At 40.2% G+C, this 19,506-nt stretch overlaps 3 protein-coding genes across 3 annotated transcripts in view; 1 reads left to right on the plus strand and 2 right to left on the minus strand.

Annotated features, from left to right (window-relative positions):
• The window catches only part of JMJD4 (jumonji domain containing 4), a 308,681-nt gene that overhangs the window by 167,749 nt on the left and 121,426 nt on the right, over nt 1–19,506 (plus strand). The gene's annotated exons all lie outside the window — the stretch shown is intronic.
• LOC146001358 (uncharacterized) lies at nt 7,535–9,004 on the minus strand. Its single transcript, XM_083138672.1, has one exon. The coding sequence runs from the start codon at nt 9,002–9,004 to the stop codon at nt 7,535–7,537; it is 1,470 nt and encodes a 489-aa protein (XP_082994798.1).
• On the minus strand, nt 9,734–12,571 carry LOC146001359 (uncharacterized). The gene has a single exon (XM_083138673.1). It carries the CDS (start codon nt 12,569–12,571, stop codon nt 9,734–9,736), a length of 2,838 nt encoding a protein of 945 aa, XP_082994799.1.

Genomic DNA, 19,506 nt, shown 5'->3' on the forward strand with positions numbered 1-19,506 from the left:
GTGAGGAGTTGGCAACGCTGATTTTTACTTGAGGGCGGTCAACCGGGTTGATTGCACAAGCAAAGTTGCCAGTTTTTTGCTTTAGGCTAGGTTAGACCAAAAAAAATCTTGGTGATTTTTTTTCGAGTGAGGAGTTGGCAACGCTGATTTTTACTTGAGGGCGGTCAACCGGGTTGATTGCACAAGCAAAATTGCCAACTCCTTGCTTTAGGTTAGGTTAGACCAAAAAAAATCTTGGTGAATTTTTTTTCGAGTGAGGAGTTGGCAACGCTGATATTTACTTGAGGGCGGTCAACCGGGTTGATTGCACAAGCAAAGTTGCCAGCTCCTTGCTTTAGGTTAGGTTAGAGCAAAAAAGGCTGTGGGTAAGCTGTCGGTTGTTTAACTCTTCCCTTTCTCTTTTTTTTTCTTGTAAAAGGCTATGGCAAAAGTACCAGTGGGTTGGCAACCTTGCTTTATGCGCTGTAAGGCAAGCCTCAAGCAAGGTTGCCAGCTCCTTGCTTTAGGTTAGGTTAGACCCAAAAAAAAACCTTGGTGATTTTTTTGAGTGAGGAGTTGGCAACACTGCGAGAAAATACCTCAAGCAAGGTTGCCAGCTCCTTGCTTTAGGTTAGGTTAGACCCAAAAACAACCTTGGTGATTTTTTCGAGTAAAATATTGGCAACACTGCCAGAAAATGGGGCTCATGCCTTACGAGAGAAATCCATTAAGGCAAGCCTCAAGCAAGATTGCCAGCTCCTTGCTTTAGGCTAGGTTAGACCCCAAAAAAACCTTGGTGATTTTTTCGAGTAAGGAGCTGGCAACACTGCCAGAAAATGGGGCTCATGCCTTACGAGAGAAATCCATTAAGGCGAGCCCCACCGAGCCCCATTTTCGGTTTCAGAACTGTCTTTTTGGCCCTACTAATATCGCGAAATTCTTTCTAAAGAAAAAGGTTCTAAATTACCTGTACATTCATGCCCACTAATCATAAACTTGCATTTTTCTCGTCTTCATCTGTTCTTAAGACTTGTAACATCCTTTTACCAGACGAATTACGTGGCAGGAGCAAATTTGACGCTCATTCTTACTGCTGACACGTGCGTGGCAGCAGACTCGGCCAATTTTTTTTTACAAACAGCTATGCCACATCTATGGAATTATCCAATCAGAGGCAAGGATTTGTCTCTCGCGCGTTTCTGTCGTCTGCACCTGCTAAGCTGTTGTCTGCCAACTTACGATGGATGGTTGAGTTTGTTGTAACTTTTGCAAGTGATATCGGCATGGCAACGAACCATAGTTGTGCCAACGGGGGTGCAAAAGGTGGCAGTCGCCCCCCATAATAATCTTACAAATTTTGTGTAGAGGAATCTAATCACCGTAGTCAAATAATATTATGCTGTTAAACAAATAAGTATTTTCAAGCCACCGAAACTTCCAAGCAACTATGGAAGGGAGCATTATTTCCTACGTAATTGAACTACCCAACTTCGTTCTCTAGCGTTTCTTTCTTTTGTTATTAACACTCACACATACTTTATTCGTTACTTGTGTTACCTCTAAGTGTTTGCAGAATAAATTGCCCATACACTGGAAATCAATAGTGGCGATTGGATGCAGAAACTGGGGATGTGTGTGTGTGTGCTCGTGTACAGGTTAAATTCCTATACGTAATTCTTTATTTTATTTTTTGTTCCTTTGTAATATATATATTGCCTTTTCTTATTTTTTTAATACTGCAAAGTAGACCAGGGCCGCCGTTAGAGGTGTGCGACGCGTGCCACCGCTCAGGGCCTCGCGCTTCTAAATCAGTAATTCATTAATATATCTGATAACGGACAAGTGTCCATTCTTGTCAAGCCATCAGTCAGAATTCGCCGACAAGGAACAGCGACGTATTTGTGAATCCAATTTTCCTCGATTTCCTGTCATATACTTTGCTCAATAGAGTACAGACACCATGAAATGGTTATTTGTCTATTGAGAGACAACACATTTGACGGTGTGCCGGGCCGCGTTTGGAATTTACGATCTGGTCAATTTGAGAAAAGTTGAAATGAAGAGGCGGCCTCAAAGTCCTGAAGGGACCGCTTGGGCTCTTTTCAAACCACCGTGTTTAAAACCGCAGCAAGGTTTCTTTGCCGGTAATATGAAACTGTCTTCGAGTGTTTGGTATTTCAAGTAGTGCAAAGCACGTAACACTCTCGTTTTAGGAAGTAATGAGTATGGGTGCGGATTTGTAGGTACTAAAAACTCCTAAACTAAGTAGGCAAATGGGCACCGCAATGATAAGAAGACGCACTTTTCTGTTCTTTGGGCTGATTGTGACGACGATGGTAGTTGAAATGAGAAAAAGTTACTTTAGATAAAAGAAAATAATAATAATTAAGCATGCCTATTACTGTGAAGATGCTCCGGCGTATAGCATAGTGGTTAGCGCTCTAGTTTTAGCCCGAGCGGTCCCGATCGGAACCCCCAAAATTTTGGGTTCACGCAGCATCTTGAGGAGAATTGAGGAAATCCTTGAAATGATGATGGGGTGGTCTCCAAAGCCAGAAAACAGCGGCGATGGGACTCGATGCGCAGACCACGGTCACTGAAAGAAAAATTGTTGTCACACCCTGGCTCTCAGAGGACTGGAGTAGTTTGTAGCAGCATTAATGTGAAGTACTTCGAAATTATGGATATGTTCAGTGCTTTTGCATAATTAATATCATCCCAGCACGATTAAATATCGAGTTCTCAAAAAATGCTCTCGCATTTTTTTTTACAATCTGCCATCTTCATAATATCGTCTCATACCCTTAGGTATGGGGGATCTTTTGGGAATGTAGCTCACTAATCATCATCCATCCTTGATGGTAAAGCACTCTCTGCTCGTGGTGACCTTGGTGGTAAGGCGCTAGAGGTAGTACGGAACGTTACCATATTTATTCTTCATAATCCAAGCAAACAGCAAATTACGTTTGCTCTATTAGTGTTTTCCCACGGAACTTTGTGAATCTAGTTTAACAACTTGTCTTCATTTGTAATAGTCGAGCAGAGGAAGAGACAAGGCATCATCTACACGATAAATTGGTAAATACATTGGTTGCAAATCATACATGACTTTATCTACCTGTTTACATTACTTGTGGAGCAAGTTTATTTGTGTGCTTATCATTCAGTTTCCTTTTTTTAATAAAAATTCTCCATCCCACAAAGTTTGTAACAAAAGTTTATCTAGGGCATTGAGTTCTCTGGTCAATCAATGTGATTTGAAGATGAGCCCATCTTAGTGGTCAAGGTGGTTGAGCGGACTCGGGTTCAAATCCTGGCCTGGACTTCAGTGTTTAATTTCATTTCATTGTGAATATCCATAAATTTCATATAGTGGTGGGCATAGGTGTTTCTCTGTGAGTGTTCCTTCTCTAATTTCATTTAACCATCATTTGTGCTCATCGTCATAATGTGCCTAAAGAGGCAGAAAAGTGACGCAAAATAACAAAAGCTAGAATAAACATACGTTTGAGAACAGCCCTATTGCTGGCACAATCACTCATTTGCGTCTTACTTGTGACTGCACAGCACTCATGGTGTTTTCATTTGGGCTTTTCGGAGTGAGCAATTCGCAACATAGGATTGGGTTTCATCTTTATAGGATGGTATTCAAAGCACTTCAGATTTTAAACAGCGCTTGTAGCACCCTCGTGAAAAAATAAAGGGCATATTTACAATTTCCTACCTCAAATTTGTCTTTTCAATAAGTTTCACTACTTTTTCTCGAAAGGAAACATGGAAAAGAAAATACTAGGTTTTCTAAATTATATTTTATAGAGCGACCACAAACAAAAGAACCTTCGGCTAAAATCCTTCGTGCACCTTCCCCTCGATCCGTTCAGCTCGGACCATAAGGAAGCATGGTCCACCCTGCCCCTCCCCTCCTCGCGGGAGTACGGTGCACAGAAGTCGCGCGTATGCGCAGGTTTTTTTGTTGGTGGTTTCACTATAGCAGTTTCAACATATACTTGTCGATAGATTTATTTCTCAGAAGAAACAAACGAATATAATAATAAAAAAATACACAAGCATATTTCAAGCCCGTAGCCAGAATTTATCTCCAGGGTTGGGGGGGGGGTCCACGGGTTATCAGCGGTACCTTTGTAAAGCAAGTCCATTTTCAAACGTTTAACAGTGCTATATGTGTGTATTTTGGGGGGGTGTTATTAAGTTAATGGGGGACACAGAAAATGTGGAAATATCATTCAAATGAATATGTTGTTTTTTCCCCCCAATATCTTGCACACCCCCCCCTTGTTCCCACTCGTAGCTGAAGCCGAGAGAATGTTAGTAGGAGAAATCTTAGATACCGGACAGAATGATTAATGGGTTTTTATGTTAATTAATTAAGAGGGGGACGCTATTGTTAATTAATCAAGCGGAGAATAAAGGGGGAGGAAGATGAGTCATGGATGACTCATGCGCACGTGGGAGCTTGGAATTAATGGTTTCCTATTAGTACTCAATAGATACTATTATGGAACCCAGTTCCGGCCTATTCTAACTCAAGGAACCCGGTTCCGGCCTATTCTAAAGCAATTTATGCTTTTCTTATACGCCAGGATGAGTCAAGGCTGATTCATGCAGTCGTGTGAACTTGAAGTGAATGCGGTTTATTCACTAACGAGGAGACGGTTCCGGCCTATACTAACCCAATTTTTGGCGTCATCCGTGGTTTATAGTCGCCAATGACGTCATGAGTCATGCTATTTTGGCGTCGGTGGTGAATCATATTTGCTTGGATTTATCCGGATTCACCTGGTCACGAAGGGGTCTGGGTAGAGGCTAGAAAATATTAACCAATGAGAGAAGGTTTTAATAAATGAATCAACCAATCAGAGAAGAGAATTGAATCTATAAATAATGAGCGGAAGACGAGGCGGCCCAAGTGAGTTCTCAAGTGTTTGGCTTGAAAGACGTGCTGACTTTACTGTGTCTGTCCTGTTGCAGTGCAACTAAAGGCATTTTAACTTGGTAAGTATTTTTTTCGTGTACTATTCTATATTTCAAGTTGCTTGTTACTGCCATGGAAACAAAGTTTAAACGTTTTTACATTATTTTTAAAAAATATTTTTAAAAAAATATTAGAAAATAACACTAACAATATGAATTGTTATTGTTGCAGGTTCTTTCTGAGAAGCCGTTGTGAAGTACTCTGCAAAGAACTGAAGGGCCGATAATTATTCGATTGGAATAAACGAATAGTGAAAACTGACGTTATTGAGCTGGTCACCAAGGAGTTGAATGATTTGGTGCTTATATGTCCATGTTTCTTCTATTATATCGATAAGGATTGTGTGCTGGAGGCTTTGAAAAAATATACTCCTTACAATTACGAGGGGGGGGGGGCTGGAAAGTTCGTGAAATCACCCAGAAGGAATACAGCTGGAACAACCATTTTAATACATTTTTCAAGGTATTCCCCCCGAAGCTCAATACACGTTTCACAACAATGTTTTAACATTTGTAACCCTTTCAAATAGAAGGTTTTGTCCTGCCATGCAAAACAGCCCTCCACCTCCTCAACCAGTGCCTCTTCGGACGGAAAATGTGTGCCCTTGAGATGTTTTTTGAGGTTTGGAAAGAGGTGATAGTCGGATGGGGCGATATCAGGGGAATAGGGTGGGTGGGGTACACAGGTAAAGCCCAGATCCGCCAGCAATTGCATAGTTTGATGGGCCTTGTGCGAGGGCGCATTGTCCTGGAGAAATTGCACACCACGGCCCACTTTTCCCCGACGTTTTTCCTTCAGAGCCGCCTTCAATTCAATCAAATATTGGGAATAAACAGCAGCACTGATGTTTTCACCCTGTTTAAGATATTTTATGAGGATGACACAGTCCTTATCCCAAAAGACCGATGCCAGAACCTTCCCTGCTGACCTTTGACTTCGGAACTTTTTCGGTCGAGGAGACCCACTGTGGCGCATCTCCATGGGTTGCTTTTTAGTCTGTGGATCATAATGGTGAATACATGTTTCATCTTCAGTCACCAGACAGCGCAAAAAATCATAAGGGTGTTGAAATTTGCGCACGATCTCCCGTGACATCTGCACTCGTGTTCTCTTCTGGTCAGCATTCAGACATTTTGGGTTCCATTTCGCACTGAGCTTCCGCATGTCCAGATACTCTGATATTATGACACCCGCACACTCACGCAATATCCCCAGATACGCAGCAATGGTTTTGGTGGATATGCGCTTATCCTCCATGAACATGTCGTGCACTTTGACAATGTTTTCCCTAGTCACTGCACTTGCAGGCCTGCCAGAGCGGGGTTCATCTTCAGTCTCACCATGTCCAGTCCTAAAACGCCTCACCCATTTGGCTACTGTTGTATATCCTGGGGCATGTTCCCCCAAAGTCTCATGCAAAGTTTTATGGATATCCATGGGGAATTTGTCTTGCAACACGAAAAACTTGATGACACTGCGAAGCTCATTCTTCTCAAATTTCCTTAGGTCCTCCGCCATCTCTTCTTACTGAACGTGAAACAAAAAAAATAACAATGACAAAAGGATCATATGCAGGATAAGAGGTTTACAATATATGTTCTTTCTAATGGCTACAACAATTTGTTTCAATTTTTATTTCTTCTGGGTGATTTCATGAACTTTCCAGCCCCCCTTCGTATATTACATGCTGGGGCTGTTATTCAAATAAAGGCAACCAACTAGCCCACGATTGCGTTATTAAACATTTTTATGAGTGCGAGGATGTGTGCGATAAAGATGAAGTTCAACTCTCCGATTGTTTTATAATTTGCCAAGAGGAATGCGGAGTGAATGAATGCCAGAAATGTGTAGAGTGGATGTGCGAGAGAATCCAGTGTTATTTGCAGGATCCGGACAATACAAGCCATATTTTTTATTTTTATCTTGCTAACCATGAAGATGTAGCTGATGCTTTGAAGGCACAGGAGGAATCGACAGGATACAGAGACTTTTACAAGGCGTTGTGTGAAATTTCATATGATTTCGAACTAGTAAAACCTCTTATAGCGCCTATATGTGAAGCGGAGCTTGCCCATGTTGCGTTTCTTATTTAAACACTGGACTGATTATATACACTATTTAATGTACACTGACACTGGACTACCTTGGAATGGAGTCGACCACCGTGTAGCAATGTTTCTCGCTGATCTCTCGAACAGTGCGGGTATTTCCCGATATGTACCACGCCCTGCACAGTCTCCGAAGCAGAGTCTGCACTGTCCTGCCACCTAGTGGCGACAAGTATAATGAGTACTTATGATATACAAATTTTCACACTTTGATAACACAAATAATAATACATACACTAATCTATCCCAAACATAGTCCCACCTCTTGATCGAGTCGATCAACAAAAGTACAACTAATGATCTATTGGAAGAGGCACTAGTTTGTTAACTGGACGTTTATAAGTTGAAGACGAAGTGCGAACAGTTGCAACACGCACTAGTCCATCCGCACCAGGATGCACTTGTTCAACTATAGCAAGTTTCCATGTAAGTGTAGGTAGGTGATCTCCCTTCACTAAGACCACTGTTCCTGGTTCCAAATTCTTCCTTTGGGTGTTCCACTTGGTTCTCTGTTCCAGGGAATGCAAGTAGTCCTTTGACCAACGTCCCATAGTTGTTGGTACATCTGCTGCAATTTCTGCCATCTGGATAAACTGGATTCTTTGATGTTAGTTAGACAAGGCTCAGGAAAACTAGTTAGGGGTACACCAATAAGGAAATGGCCAGGGGTTATAAAACTGGGATCTGTAGGGTCATGTGACAATACTGTGAGGGGCCTGGAGTTAAGACAGGCTTCGATTTGAACTAAGAGTGTTTCAAGTTCTTCGAAAGTGAGAGCAGAGTTCCCTACGATTCTCCTCAGGTGATGCTTCATGGACTTCACTCCTGCTTCACAAAGTCCTGCCATATTTGGGCTATTGGGTGGTAGAAAATGCCATTTGAATCCTTCCTGAGCTGCATGGTCTTCTAAAAACTTGTTGAAGTCTGATGATTGGAATACATTCTTCAAGTCTTGTAATTCACGATTGGCACCGACGAAATTTCTTCCGTTGTCGCTGTACAAGTTCAAACATTTTCCTCTGCGTGCCGTAAATCTTCGCAAAGCAGCAATGAATGACTTGGTGCTGAAATCTCCGACCAATTCTAGGTGTATGGCCTTTGTGGCAAAGCATACAAATACTGGTACATATGCTTTCAACCTTGATTTGCTTCTAGTGATTGACGGCTTGATGATAATTGGTCCAGCGTAATCAACTCCAGTGTTTAGAAATGGTCTAGTGGACTGTACTCTGGATAGTGGTAATTGTCCCATGAGTTGGTTGGAAATAGATGCCCTTAATTTGAAACAAATGAGGCACTTGTGCGGAATAGCTCTGACCACTTGTCTGGCTCTTGGTATCCAGTACTCCTGTCGTAATGAAGATATAAGGAGTTGTGGTCCTGCATGTAATAGCCTGTGGTGTTCTGAAAGAATAATCAATTCAGTTAAATGATGCTTCGGTGGCAATATGATTTGATGTTTGCTATCATATGGTAGCTGTGAGTGCCTAAGTCTTCCTCCAACTCTGAGTACTTGCTTGTCATCGAGGAAAGGATGCAAGTCTGAAAGTTTACTATCCTTTAACACCTGACTGTTAGAAGACAATTCTCGTATTTCCTTGCCATAAACTTCGTGTTGCATGCTTCTAATGTGTTGCAACGCTGATCTTAAGTCACTTGCTGACAAGGATCCTGTGTGTTTCTCTTGTTTGTTCCTCGCATTGTGTAGAAATCTCAAACAGTATGCAATCACTCTTTGAAGTTTCAATAACGACGAAAATCTGCTGATAAATTCTATTGTTGGTGCATTTATGACTAGACTTACTGTAGTTGTTCTTTGTTCTTCACGTTCGTCGATTTCGAAGTCATCATCCCTTGACGATGTTGGACTCGAAGGCCATGCTGTTGCTGGAAGTGATAGCCAATCAGGGCCATGAAACCACATTTGAGAGGTGTGTAGTGAGTCTACATTTGTCCCTCTGCTGATTAAATCTGCGGGGTTCCGTGCTGACACTACATGTTTCCAGTACTGAGGCTTAGTACATTCTTGAATTTGTGAAACTCTATTCGCTACAAAGGTTTTCCATCGTCTTGCAGATGATGCAAGCCACGCCAGTACGATCTTCGAATCGGTCCATAGATTGATTCTACTGACTTCCAATTGTAGTAGTTGTAACACCTTGTGTGTTAGTTTCGCCAGCAACAAAGCAGCGCACAATTCAAGACGAGGAAGAGTGATCCTTCTTATAGGTGCCACACGCGAACGTGAACAAAGTAAATGTACAGTGGTTTCACCATTTTCATTTGTTGATCTAAGATACAAACAACAGGCATATGCAACTTGCGATGCATCTGAAAATCCGTGGAGTTGAATGTCAACCACTTTTCCTTGAACTAGCACAAATCTGTTAACTTGTATCTGATTAATGTTTGGTAACTGTTGAAACAAACGTTTCCACTCCATGTTGAGTTAATCTGGTAACTTATCGTCCCATTCCATGTTATGGAACCATAATTGTTGTAGAAATATCTTGTAAGAAATTACTATTGGACTCACTAGTCCCAAAGGATCAAAGATTGATGCGATAATAGAAGCTACTTGTCGTTTAGTGATGTCTTCAAAACATGACACTATCTCCTTGTTATTTGCTTGCAATTTATCTGTGACTGGATCTCACGTGAGGCCTAAAGCCGTAACGCTCGCTCCCTTGTCAGACTGAAATGGTAGTTGCATTTCTCTATGAGTAACTGGTACTGCTTCAAGAAGTTCTGGATGATCAGAACACCATTTCTTCAAAGTGAATCCTGCTGAATTCAGTAAATCGATTAGTTCTCCTTGCAATTGTCTAGCTTCTTCAATACTGTTAGCTCCGGTGAGGAGGTCATCAACGTAAACATCTCGTTGTAAAACTTTGGATGCATTCGGAAACTTGGTTGCTTCCTCTTCAGCTAACTGCTGCAATGTTTTGGTCGCCAAAAACGGCGATGATGCTAAACCAAATGTGACTCTTGTGAGCTCGAACGTTTGTACTGGCATATCTGTAGATTTTCTCCAAAGTATGCGTTGAAACTTAGTGTCATCTGGATGAATCAGGATTTGTCTGAACATCTTCTCGGCGTCTGCCGTAAATACAACTTTGTGCGTTCTGAAGCGAAAAGCTATAGACTGAAGATCGTCATGTGTGGTTGGACCGACCATCAGTATATCGTTTAATGAGACTCCATTTGTTGTTTTTGCTGATGCATCAAAAACAATTCTGGTCTTCGTGCTGCTGCTGCTAGGTTTGAATACTGGTTGATGTGGTAAATAGTATGACACGTCATCAGCTTCATTTGGATCTGGTTGTACTGGCTTCATGTGTCCCAACATTTCATATTCCTCGAGTATTCTGCTATACTCCTCTTTCAACTCTGGTTGTTGTTGAAACCTCTTCTCTAACTGATGTAATCTGAATAATGCCTGGTTGTATGAATGTCCTAGCTCTGTATGATCTGATCGAAATGGGAGACGAACAATGAAACGCCCTGTTTCTTCTCTGGTGGTGTATTGATCGAAGTGGTTTTCACAAGCTACTTCTTCAGCTGTTTTTGGTTTGGAGAACATTTCCTCCAACTCGAAAAAACGCCGTAATTGAGAATCCAAATTATCCTCCATGCGTACAAAACATGCTACTGTGGGTGTACTAGGTTGTACAGGCTGTTCCATCCGACCAGCTAAAATCCAACCTAATTCGGTGCTTTGAAGAACTGGATAATTTCCATCTCTCGTTTGTCTTTCAGGAAGAAGTAAGTGCAGGTAAAGTTCCGATCCAATTAGTAGATCTATCCCTTCTGGTTTGTAGAAATCTGGATCTGCTAACTCAATGTCGGTTGGTAGGTTCCAATGTTCATGATGAATAACTTGAGAAGGTACGTTCCCTGTGATGCGTGGGAGTATCAGACAAGTAAGTGAAGTCTGGAAGTCTGACACTCTTGAGCGCAGCTGAATGTCTACACTGTGCTTGGCTTCCGATGAAACATTATTGATTCCTCTGATTGGAATATGTTTTTTATGCTTTCGCAACTGTAGTCTCTGAACAAGATCTTCCTTGATGAAATTTGACTGAGACCCACTGTCCAGGAGAGCTCTGCATGTATGTGGCTGTCCTCTAGAATCGATGACTTCTACTAAAGCTGTTGATAGCAGAACGTGTGATCTTGGTTTACTCTTAAATGTGCAGTATGAAGATTGTACTGAAGTTGTCCTTGCAGCTGCATTCCTCGTGTCTGGTGAGTCATTCCTTGGTTGGTCTTGCCTTAGAGGACCTCCTCGTTTACCGCCTTCGTCTGGATGCAACAGTGAATTGTGTTTAAATCCACAGCGGCTACAATTCCCTGAAGTACAGTTCCTAAAATTATGATTCGATCTGAGACAATTATAACAAAGGTTGTTGTTGCGCACACACTCTTGTTTCTGCTTCAAACTTGCGCCTGCAAAAGACTTACATGAATATAAGGAATGTGCTAATTTACAGAAATAGCATTGTGTATTTGTAGTTGTCATGTAAGAATTTGACTGACGGATGTGTTTCTGTTTAGGGCTAACCTTGTGTTCATTGACATTTTTGTTTACGTGAACAGACTTCATTGATTCCAAAGCTTGACATTTTTGTTCTAGAAAGGTGAACAGTTCCTTTAGTGTAGGGAACGACTGATCGGCATGGCTTAATTCCCATTCCCTTCTTGTGTGAGAATCAAGTTGAGCCAAAAAATGATGTACCAAAATAACATCTTCTAACGGTGTTTGTAATTCAAGAGCTCGAAGAGCATTTAAGTTACTGGTGACGTCATTGATGAACTGACGTAATTCTGTGGCATTTTCCTTGTTAATTGCGTTCACATGCAAGATGTTATTGACATGACTTGCTGCTATCAGTCGTTTATTCTCATACCTATCTTTCAACAATTGCCATGCAATATCGTAATTTGAATCAGTCATGGGCAAAGTATCGATAAGTGTTCTTGCTTCAGATTCCAATGATGAACGCAAGTAGTGGAATTTCTGTATTTTAGGAATATTGTCATTTGTGTGAACTATACCCTGAAATGCATCTGAATATGCTAACCAATCCTGATGATTACCGTGAAACGTTGGTAAAGATACCGTGGGTAATTTGATGTGCTTGGTGCCTAATGATGAAGCATTGTTTACAACATCCGATCCATCTGTAGGTGCAGCTTTTGCTTGTTTATGTTTCTCTATAATGGATTCCATTTTACCCCTTACCTTGTAGTAAACTTCTTCAAAATCCCCCCTGTGAGGTTCATGATTCTCGTTTATATCTTCTACTTCTAAACGTGTTTGAACTTCATCATATTTTTCCCACAAAGGTGTTAAATTCTGTAAACGGACCCTTACTTCTTGAACTTCCCCCGTATCTTCAAAGGAATTGACAAATGCTTGTGTTCGTGTTAACTGGCCCCTAAATCCAGCTCTCTTACGTATCAACACTCTTTTCTCTTCTTCATCCATCGCGAAGGAAAGAGGGCAAGATATGTAGGAAATAGTACGTGAGGAAAGAGTAAACAAAATATGTTGCGAGCCTAGCTAACTACTGACCTTGACCTGAAGCTTCCTTGGGTGTTGGCGATGACGTCACTTCAGCTGACAGCAGGATACTGTAGTGGATGCTCGAAACTGTCCACATTTATGATACTCAGTCCCGTGATGAGTTATCGTAACAGATAACACTTATTGTCCACTGAATACCACCGTGTATAATTCGGTTTTATAACAAAACATTCGACGTACGCACGATAATGATACGGAATGTCTGTTCAAAACCACACGCGTAACGGTTGTGATTGAAAATTACACGTAATACGTAATAAGTACTGTGACACAGAAAGTACTACGATTGAGCACATAACATGCAACCATATATTGACGTAAGTACGAATGTCAGTACACATCTGTAACTGGAACACTGCATACAAAGTCACTTCGATACCGCGCGAAAACACTCGTTCTTTCCATGGCGGGCGAGTTGAGACGTTTGTTCTGATGCGTAACACTACACGTCATATCTCACAGAGATTCTTCACTTGGTAAACTAATCCGGCCCGGAGGACCATAAAATGTTGCGTTTCTTATTTAAACACTGGACTGATTATATACACTATTTAATGTACACTGACACTGGACTACCTTGGAATGGAGTCGACCACCGTGTAGCAATGTTTCTCGCTGATCTCTCGAACAGTGCGGGTATTTCCCGATATGTACCACGCCCTGCACAGTCTCCGAAGCAGAGTCTGCACTGTCCTGCCACCTAGTGGCGACAAGTATAATGAATACTTATGATATACAAATTTTCACACTTTGATAACACAAATAATAATACATACACTAATCTATCCCAAACAGCGCCTATATGTGAAGCGAAGCTTGCCCAGGGTTAACAAACAATATTTGTAAATATCTAAAGTGAATATGGCGGAATATATTATTGATGCGCAAGGTTTTATGTGGAATAATAAATTTATATTGCGTGAGATTATGTGTTAGTTCTACAAATTGGATACTGTGTATTATGCTCTTGTAAGTGTGCGAGAATATTTCAAAGACAATAATGAATGCCAATAGGTGAAATGAAATATTCATGCATTATCGTACGATACTCCTCTGGGATGTGAAGTATACTATGTTCGTAGTGTAATTAGAAATTTGAACTGTCAAGGTGCAACTTTCCATTGCAAGGGAGAAGAAAAATCCAAACTTCTCAAAGATTTGTTCAATATTTATAATATTGTAGATTTGCAAAGTGCAAACTGTCCTTCGCTTAGAAATTTGTAGATGTTTCAAGGAGGATTGTGCAAGTATCATTTTGATACTTCGCCTCCATTTGAACAAGGTTGTGCATTCAGAAATGTACAAAGACTTGTATTCTATGCTTGTATCTTGGTACAATACTAAAATTACCAATATGTAATGTATTCTAGTGCAAATAATAAAAGATTTGAGAAAAAAATAATTGTTTTCTATGTTGTTATTTAGCCTTATAGGCCTTTTTTAAAGTATTACTGGTTTCCTTTAGTGTTTGACTTAATATCAGGGCGTATCTGTTATATCATACGAGGCTTATTTTTACTACAATCACTATATATCACAGAGGGCTAAAATCCACTTATTGAAGATTAAACCTCAGGGTGTAAAGGGGACTCTTAGCATATTTATTGGTTAATCACGCGAACTTTACTGAGGATTGTAGGAGGCATAGGACCACACGCCAGAGCCTCATTAGCCTGCAAGATCCTCTTACTTCGAGAAATAATGCTGGCTTGTAACTGTTCTTTAGTTTACATATTAATTTCGGATTCAAATCAAACAATTTATGTATTTTTTAAAAGTTTATTTTTATTTAATAATCAATTCAAGAATATATCAGATTTATATATATATGAAAAGTAGTTACCAAAAAGCGAAAGTCACATAGTCATTACGATTTAGCCACTGCTGAAATTCCTCCATGAGGGTTTCGTGGTAAGAGAGAAATTTTCGCCACTGATCAAAGTTGAGGGTGACTTATCCGGTGGTGTTGCTGATTTCCACTGTTATGTTTTTTACCGCAGCCATTGAAGTCAATGTAAAGTTCACCGCATATGCACAGGGATTTCGTCCGGTCCGGCATATTTGTATGTGTAGAGAGTGCTTCCACGTAACGTTTGTCGATTTCATCTGATCTGTAGACGCATTCCGGGTAAAACATAGAATAATCCTAATGAGAGACAACGGGCTATCACCATAATCAATAATGATGATAATCTTTGTCGATTTTATCCAAGTGATCAATAGTATACAAGTTTTATGTGTATGAAAGGAAAATATAAGGTTGATATTAATAATCATTACTCCAAAAGCATAGATGATACGGTTCACAAAACCTCCTGAACAAGTGTGGGACAAACGTTTTGCGGGGAGCAAAGAAAGGCTGACACACAACCTTACCCAGGGGGAAATTTTCCCACCACTCGCCCGCCCGTGGGGTGAGCCTCCATTGCACGCGCCCACTGATAGTCGAGACTTCTGTGATAAAAGCATCTATAATTGTTTACCGAATATAGATAGTTTTACTGGAAGGAGGCATGCCACATATCTCACAATCTATAAATAGCAAGAAATAAGTCATGTATCTTGGAGGGATACGAAGCGACTGCAAGACTGACTAGCAAAGTTACCGGGTAAAATGAAAGCTGGAATTTTTTGTAAGGTACTTTATGATGTTTGGGGATATAGAGCTAAATTGTTACTTTGGAGTGTGGTGAGAAGAGCGTACAATCCAAAGATGTCACCTTTGCAAATGAGAATTGTAAGTAATTTTTAATACTCTATTTGTGGTGGTTTATATCGTTCTTAAATACCTTTTTTAGTAACTCAATACCATTTTTTTTAAATGAAACAATTGGTTTCTACACAAAATTTTTATTTTCACAAACTAATCTACTGCAAAGTATGTAATACATATAGCTTTTTTCATTGTTACATATCAGAGAAAACTATTCTACTACAAAGTACCGCTACACTAACGGTTTTTTATCTCAAATATAATTTCATAACAATGGTGATATCCAGTCTGCTTGTTTTTCTGTTTCACTGTTCACTCAAGATTCTGGTACCCAAGTACACTGAGGCTATAGCCTGACAAGTTAAGTCCCGATATGCGCAGATCGCTGTGGAGCACTTCCTATTACGTCATCCTTCCGACCACTTTTCTACGTACTGGTCTGGCCTTGAGAGTACGAGTGGTGCCAACTCAGCAAAATTAAGCTAAAACAAATATTACAAACGATTTTTACTGTGTGGATTGACGGTGCCGGATCATATCAGTTTATCAGTTGTTCATTTGATTTAATCCGGTCTTAATGCGGTGCGCGGATCGTAAACTGTAGTATTACGCACGCGCGTTAAGGTTTATAACGAAGAGAAACATCTGAGCGAATGACTTCATTTTCTGAATGCGACATCGAGCAGTGGCATCTTTTTTTTTTAAGAAGCCGAGTGGGTGGGGGTTCCTTTGTTTATCGTACAACAATCACTACGATAAGGCAGTCTAATAACACGCTTGCCTCTGTTCTTTTTTAAAGCATTGAAATGTTCTTGCTCTTTAATCTTGGTTGCATATATTTGAAATGCAAAAATCAAATCATGCCGGGTCCAACGAAATCCACAATCTGCTCTGGAAAGCCCCTTAGAAGACAGGCCAGATAAATTGTTTATAATGTTGCAACATACTTGCGATATTAGAAGGAGTTACATAAACTTAAGTATGATGTTGTCGAGTCCACAAGCGCCGCCACGGGAGTATCTAAATGGAAGTTTTAAAATAATTGGATTTGATTGATTTGTTGTTTTAAGTCCACTTTGTGCACAGTAAGGCTAATTGGGACTGGACCTACAGTTTAAAGTGGGATCCGAACCAGTATGTGCCTCCACCGGGAAGCGAACCCAGGACCTCTTGATTACAAGGGAATGACGCTACCACTGCGCCATCGGGGAGGCCAAGTTTCAAAAGAAGGAAAAGAGTCGTTGGCGAAAGGTGAGCTGAATTTCTGTACTCCGACAGGTAGAAAACAGCCAAGGAAAAGGCTAATACTAATTTCGTTGAAAATCCTCAAACCATTTTACTCCCTCCAGGTTGCAACACTGCGAACCAACGTCGCTAAGGAGAATGGAGTGGCGAAATGTGATGCGAGATGCGCAAGAGCTATTTGCAGCGTCTTGTTTTTAAAATTGTCAAATTATAGTGAACCCGCAGCTTCTACGAGGCACTGCTCATTGATTATCTCACAGCATCCACACTGCGAAAAAAGTCAAGAAGACACATTTGTAATTTTTTCTCTCACTATACGACCATTCTTTTTCAAATTTTTACCAAATATGGCAAAGAAAGTTTGCCATATTTCGCTTCCTGCCACACATTGGACAAGGAATAACTATTCTGGTTATACACATACAGTTCAGTTTAAAAAACACTTGGGTTTTCACCAAAACTGTTAAAGTATGTTCCGTGGCAAGTCGGGTCAATGTACAGTCCAGTCCAATACATTCTAGTCCCCGAATCACGGACTGTATTGAAACTTGATATTTTTCGGTAACATATTGTCTGTACCAGTCCAACGAAGCTTTCAGATAGATCACTCACTTGATGTACTGTCATGGCAATGCTTATGGTATCCACTTTGCAGCCGAATTCAATGACTATAAGTTCTCGTCTCACGACGAGATGCTGCCTTCTTTGAAGTCTGATATCGAGTTGTTCTCGCCTTGGGTTGATGCACAAACAGGAACAACGTGCTGAATGAAACTGTAGTGGTGTAGAAACTGTCCGTACAGGTGAGCGTTTCTCAGAGCACAAGCTATTTTTCTCAGGCAGTGGTTCTTCTCACAGCAGCTATATGCAGGGAAACTTAGTAGAGCTGATTTAGGGCATTCAAGCTGCTCCAAGTTAATCACAGTGCAGTGAAGTAAGGTAGGAAGAAAATGGCACTTTTCTGCGCCAAAGGAATAAATGGCTGAGGCATTTTCGGTACAGCGGGATAAAATAGTGGACATATTGGAAAAATTCACTTCCCAGCTTGCCAAGAGAGGCCGAGCACATTTTGAGTTTCCCATAAATTTTCATTTTGTATTCTGATATCGAGATCTTCCCATGCGCACGGTGGTTTTAATACCCATGATTGCAAACAATTAGAATCTGGATCCGCTACAGCTATTTCTTTTTTAATATATGTCCCATGATTATCTCGAAATCCTATAAAATCGATAACGGCTTTCATATTGTGATCCCACTTTGTGGCTGACACTCACTCAACTGAAGTGTTATTAGCTATAATCAAAATATACTTTACGGTTATTGTCAATTTGAATTAAATTCACCATAAATAACTCATGTGACTGCAGAGGGGGAGGGGCAAAGAAAATAGATTTTTAATGTTATATTACTGTCCGAATTAAGACCCCCGCGATATCAGTTTCAATGGTTGGTAAAAATAACGATATACAGAACAGATTATGCACAATACATAGTAAAAGTTGTTTGCTTTAGATTTTGCTGAGTATTTTTTATTTAGAAGCAGGTAGAGTTTCCTAAATATATGAGGTAAAATATTCTTGTTTTCCATGTTTTTGATATAATGCATTCGGCATTGAGGCTTGGTGATTCATAGAACCACTTTATGCAGGAGCTTGAAAATTTCGAAGTCAGATAACCCACAACCTTCTGTCAGACTATAATATTTCAGTGTTTGAAGTATTTACATCCCATACGGTAAGGAGACATAGTTCTCCAATTTTCGATTTTTCGTGTGAACTGCTTGATGAGTTTTTTGTTCCTTTTCCGAGACTACGTCGAAATTAACTTTTCGTTTAATTTTTCGAAGGTTTTCAACCACTCTCTTTTCAATTTCTCCTTTAACAAGTTGCTTGAAATAGTCAAAATTAATTTGCAATTGTGTCCTGTAGTCCATGGTAATACCACACACTTTAATGACAAGTTTCTCATCGTTTGCATCATATTTGTTTTCCATTTTATATGCATAATTCTTGGGTCCACCACCAAGAAAACATGAGATTTCATACGGGTCTTTAATCTCATCGGTCAGTTCACCAAGAAAGGAACCTGTAGGTAACAGGTTTTCACCCTGCTTTTCAACATAGAATACAGAGTCAGTGTTCACGTAATGGATAGATTCTTTTACTTGATCCATGAATGAATATAAATGCATTCTTCCATAAGCAGTGATAAATGCTGAGACAAGGACATTGGACAATACTAGCGGCGAATTGGCCGTTTCCAAGACTACAAACTTTACTAACAAGCATTTTTCAGAAATAGGGACAACATTTTTAATCTCAAATTGTGGGTTCAATAGAATATCATGGAATTTCTTTTCTGTATGGACAAAAACAGACTTAGTTTTTATAATGGTTTCACCAAATTTACCAAAAAGTGAGTTAAGGAGGATTTAGGATATGTAACGCAGCCCACCATTGTATCCAATTTCTTCCTTGACAAGCTGAATACCCTCGTGTTCGAAATAATCCGAATATACTTGTCTTTGTCATGTTCTGTACTTCAAGTGGAAGGATATCCTGAGGACTGTTGCTTCAGTCTAAGAAAAGTATCTACGTATTCTCTGAACACATTATCTGTCTCTTGTGCTGAAGGAAAATCCCATACTTCATAAATTTCGAGTATTTTGTACCCTTTCTCTACAGCCAACTTGAGTTCTTCAGATACCCAAGTGCCATGTTAGTATCGTTGCTTTTCTGTGTGAGGGCACTCTTCCTGATTCTCACTTTGTGCACAGGAACGGCAGAGAGCAAACATTAACTTGCTATTGCACCCATGCCAAGCACAGGTAAGTATAGACCGTGTTAAAAATGTAAACATAAACATTAGTCAGGTC

Source organism: Lepisma saccharinum, chromosome 17 (genome assembly GCF_977018435.1).
Source record: "Lepisma saccharinum chromosome 17, izLepSacc3.1, whole genome shotgun sequence".
Classification (NCBI taxonomy): domain Eukaryota; kingdom Metazoa; phylum Arthropoda; class Insecta; order Zygentoma; family Lepismatidae; genus Lepisma; species Lepisma saccharinum.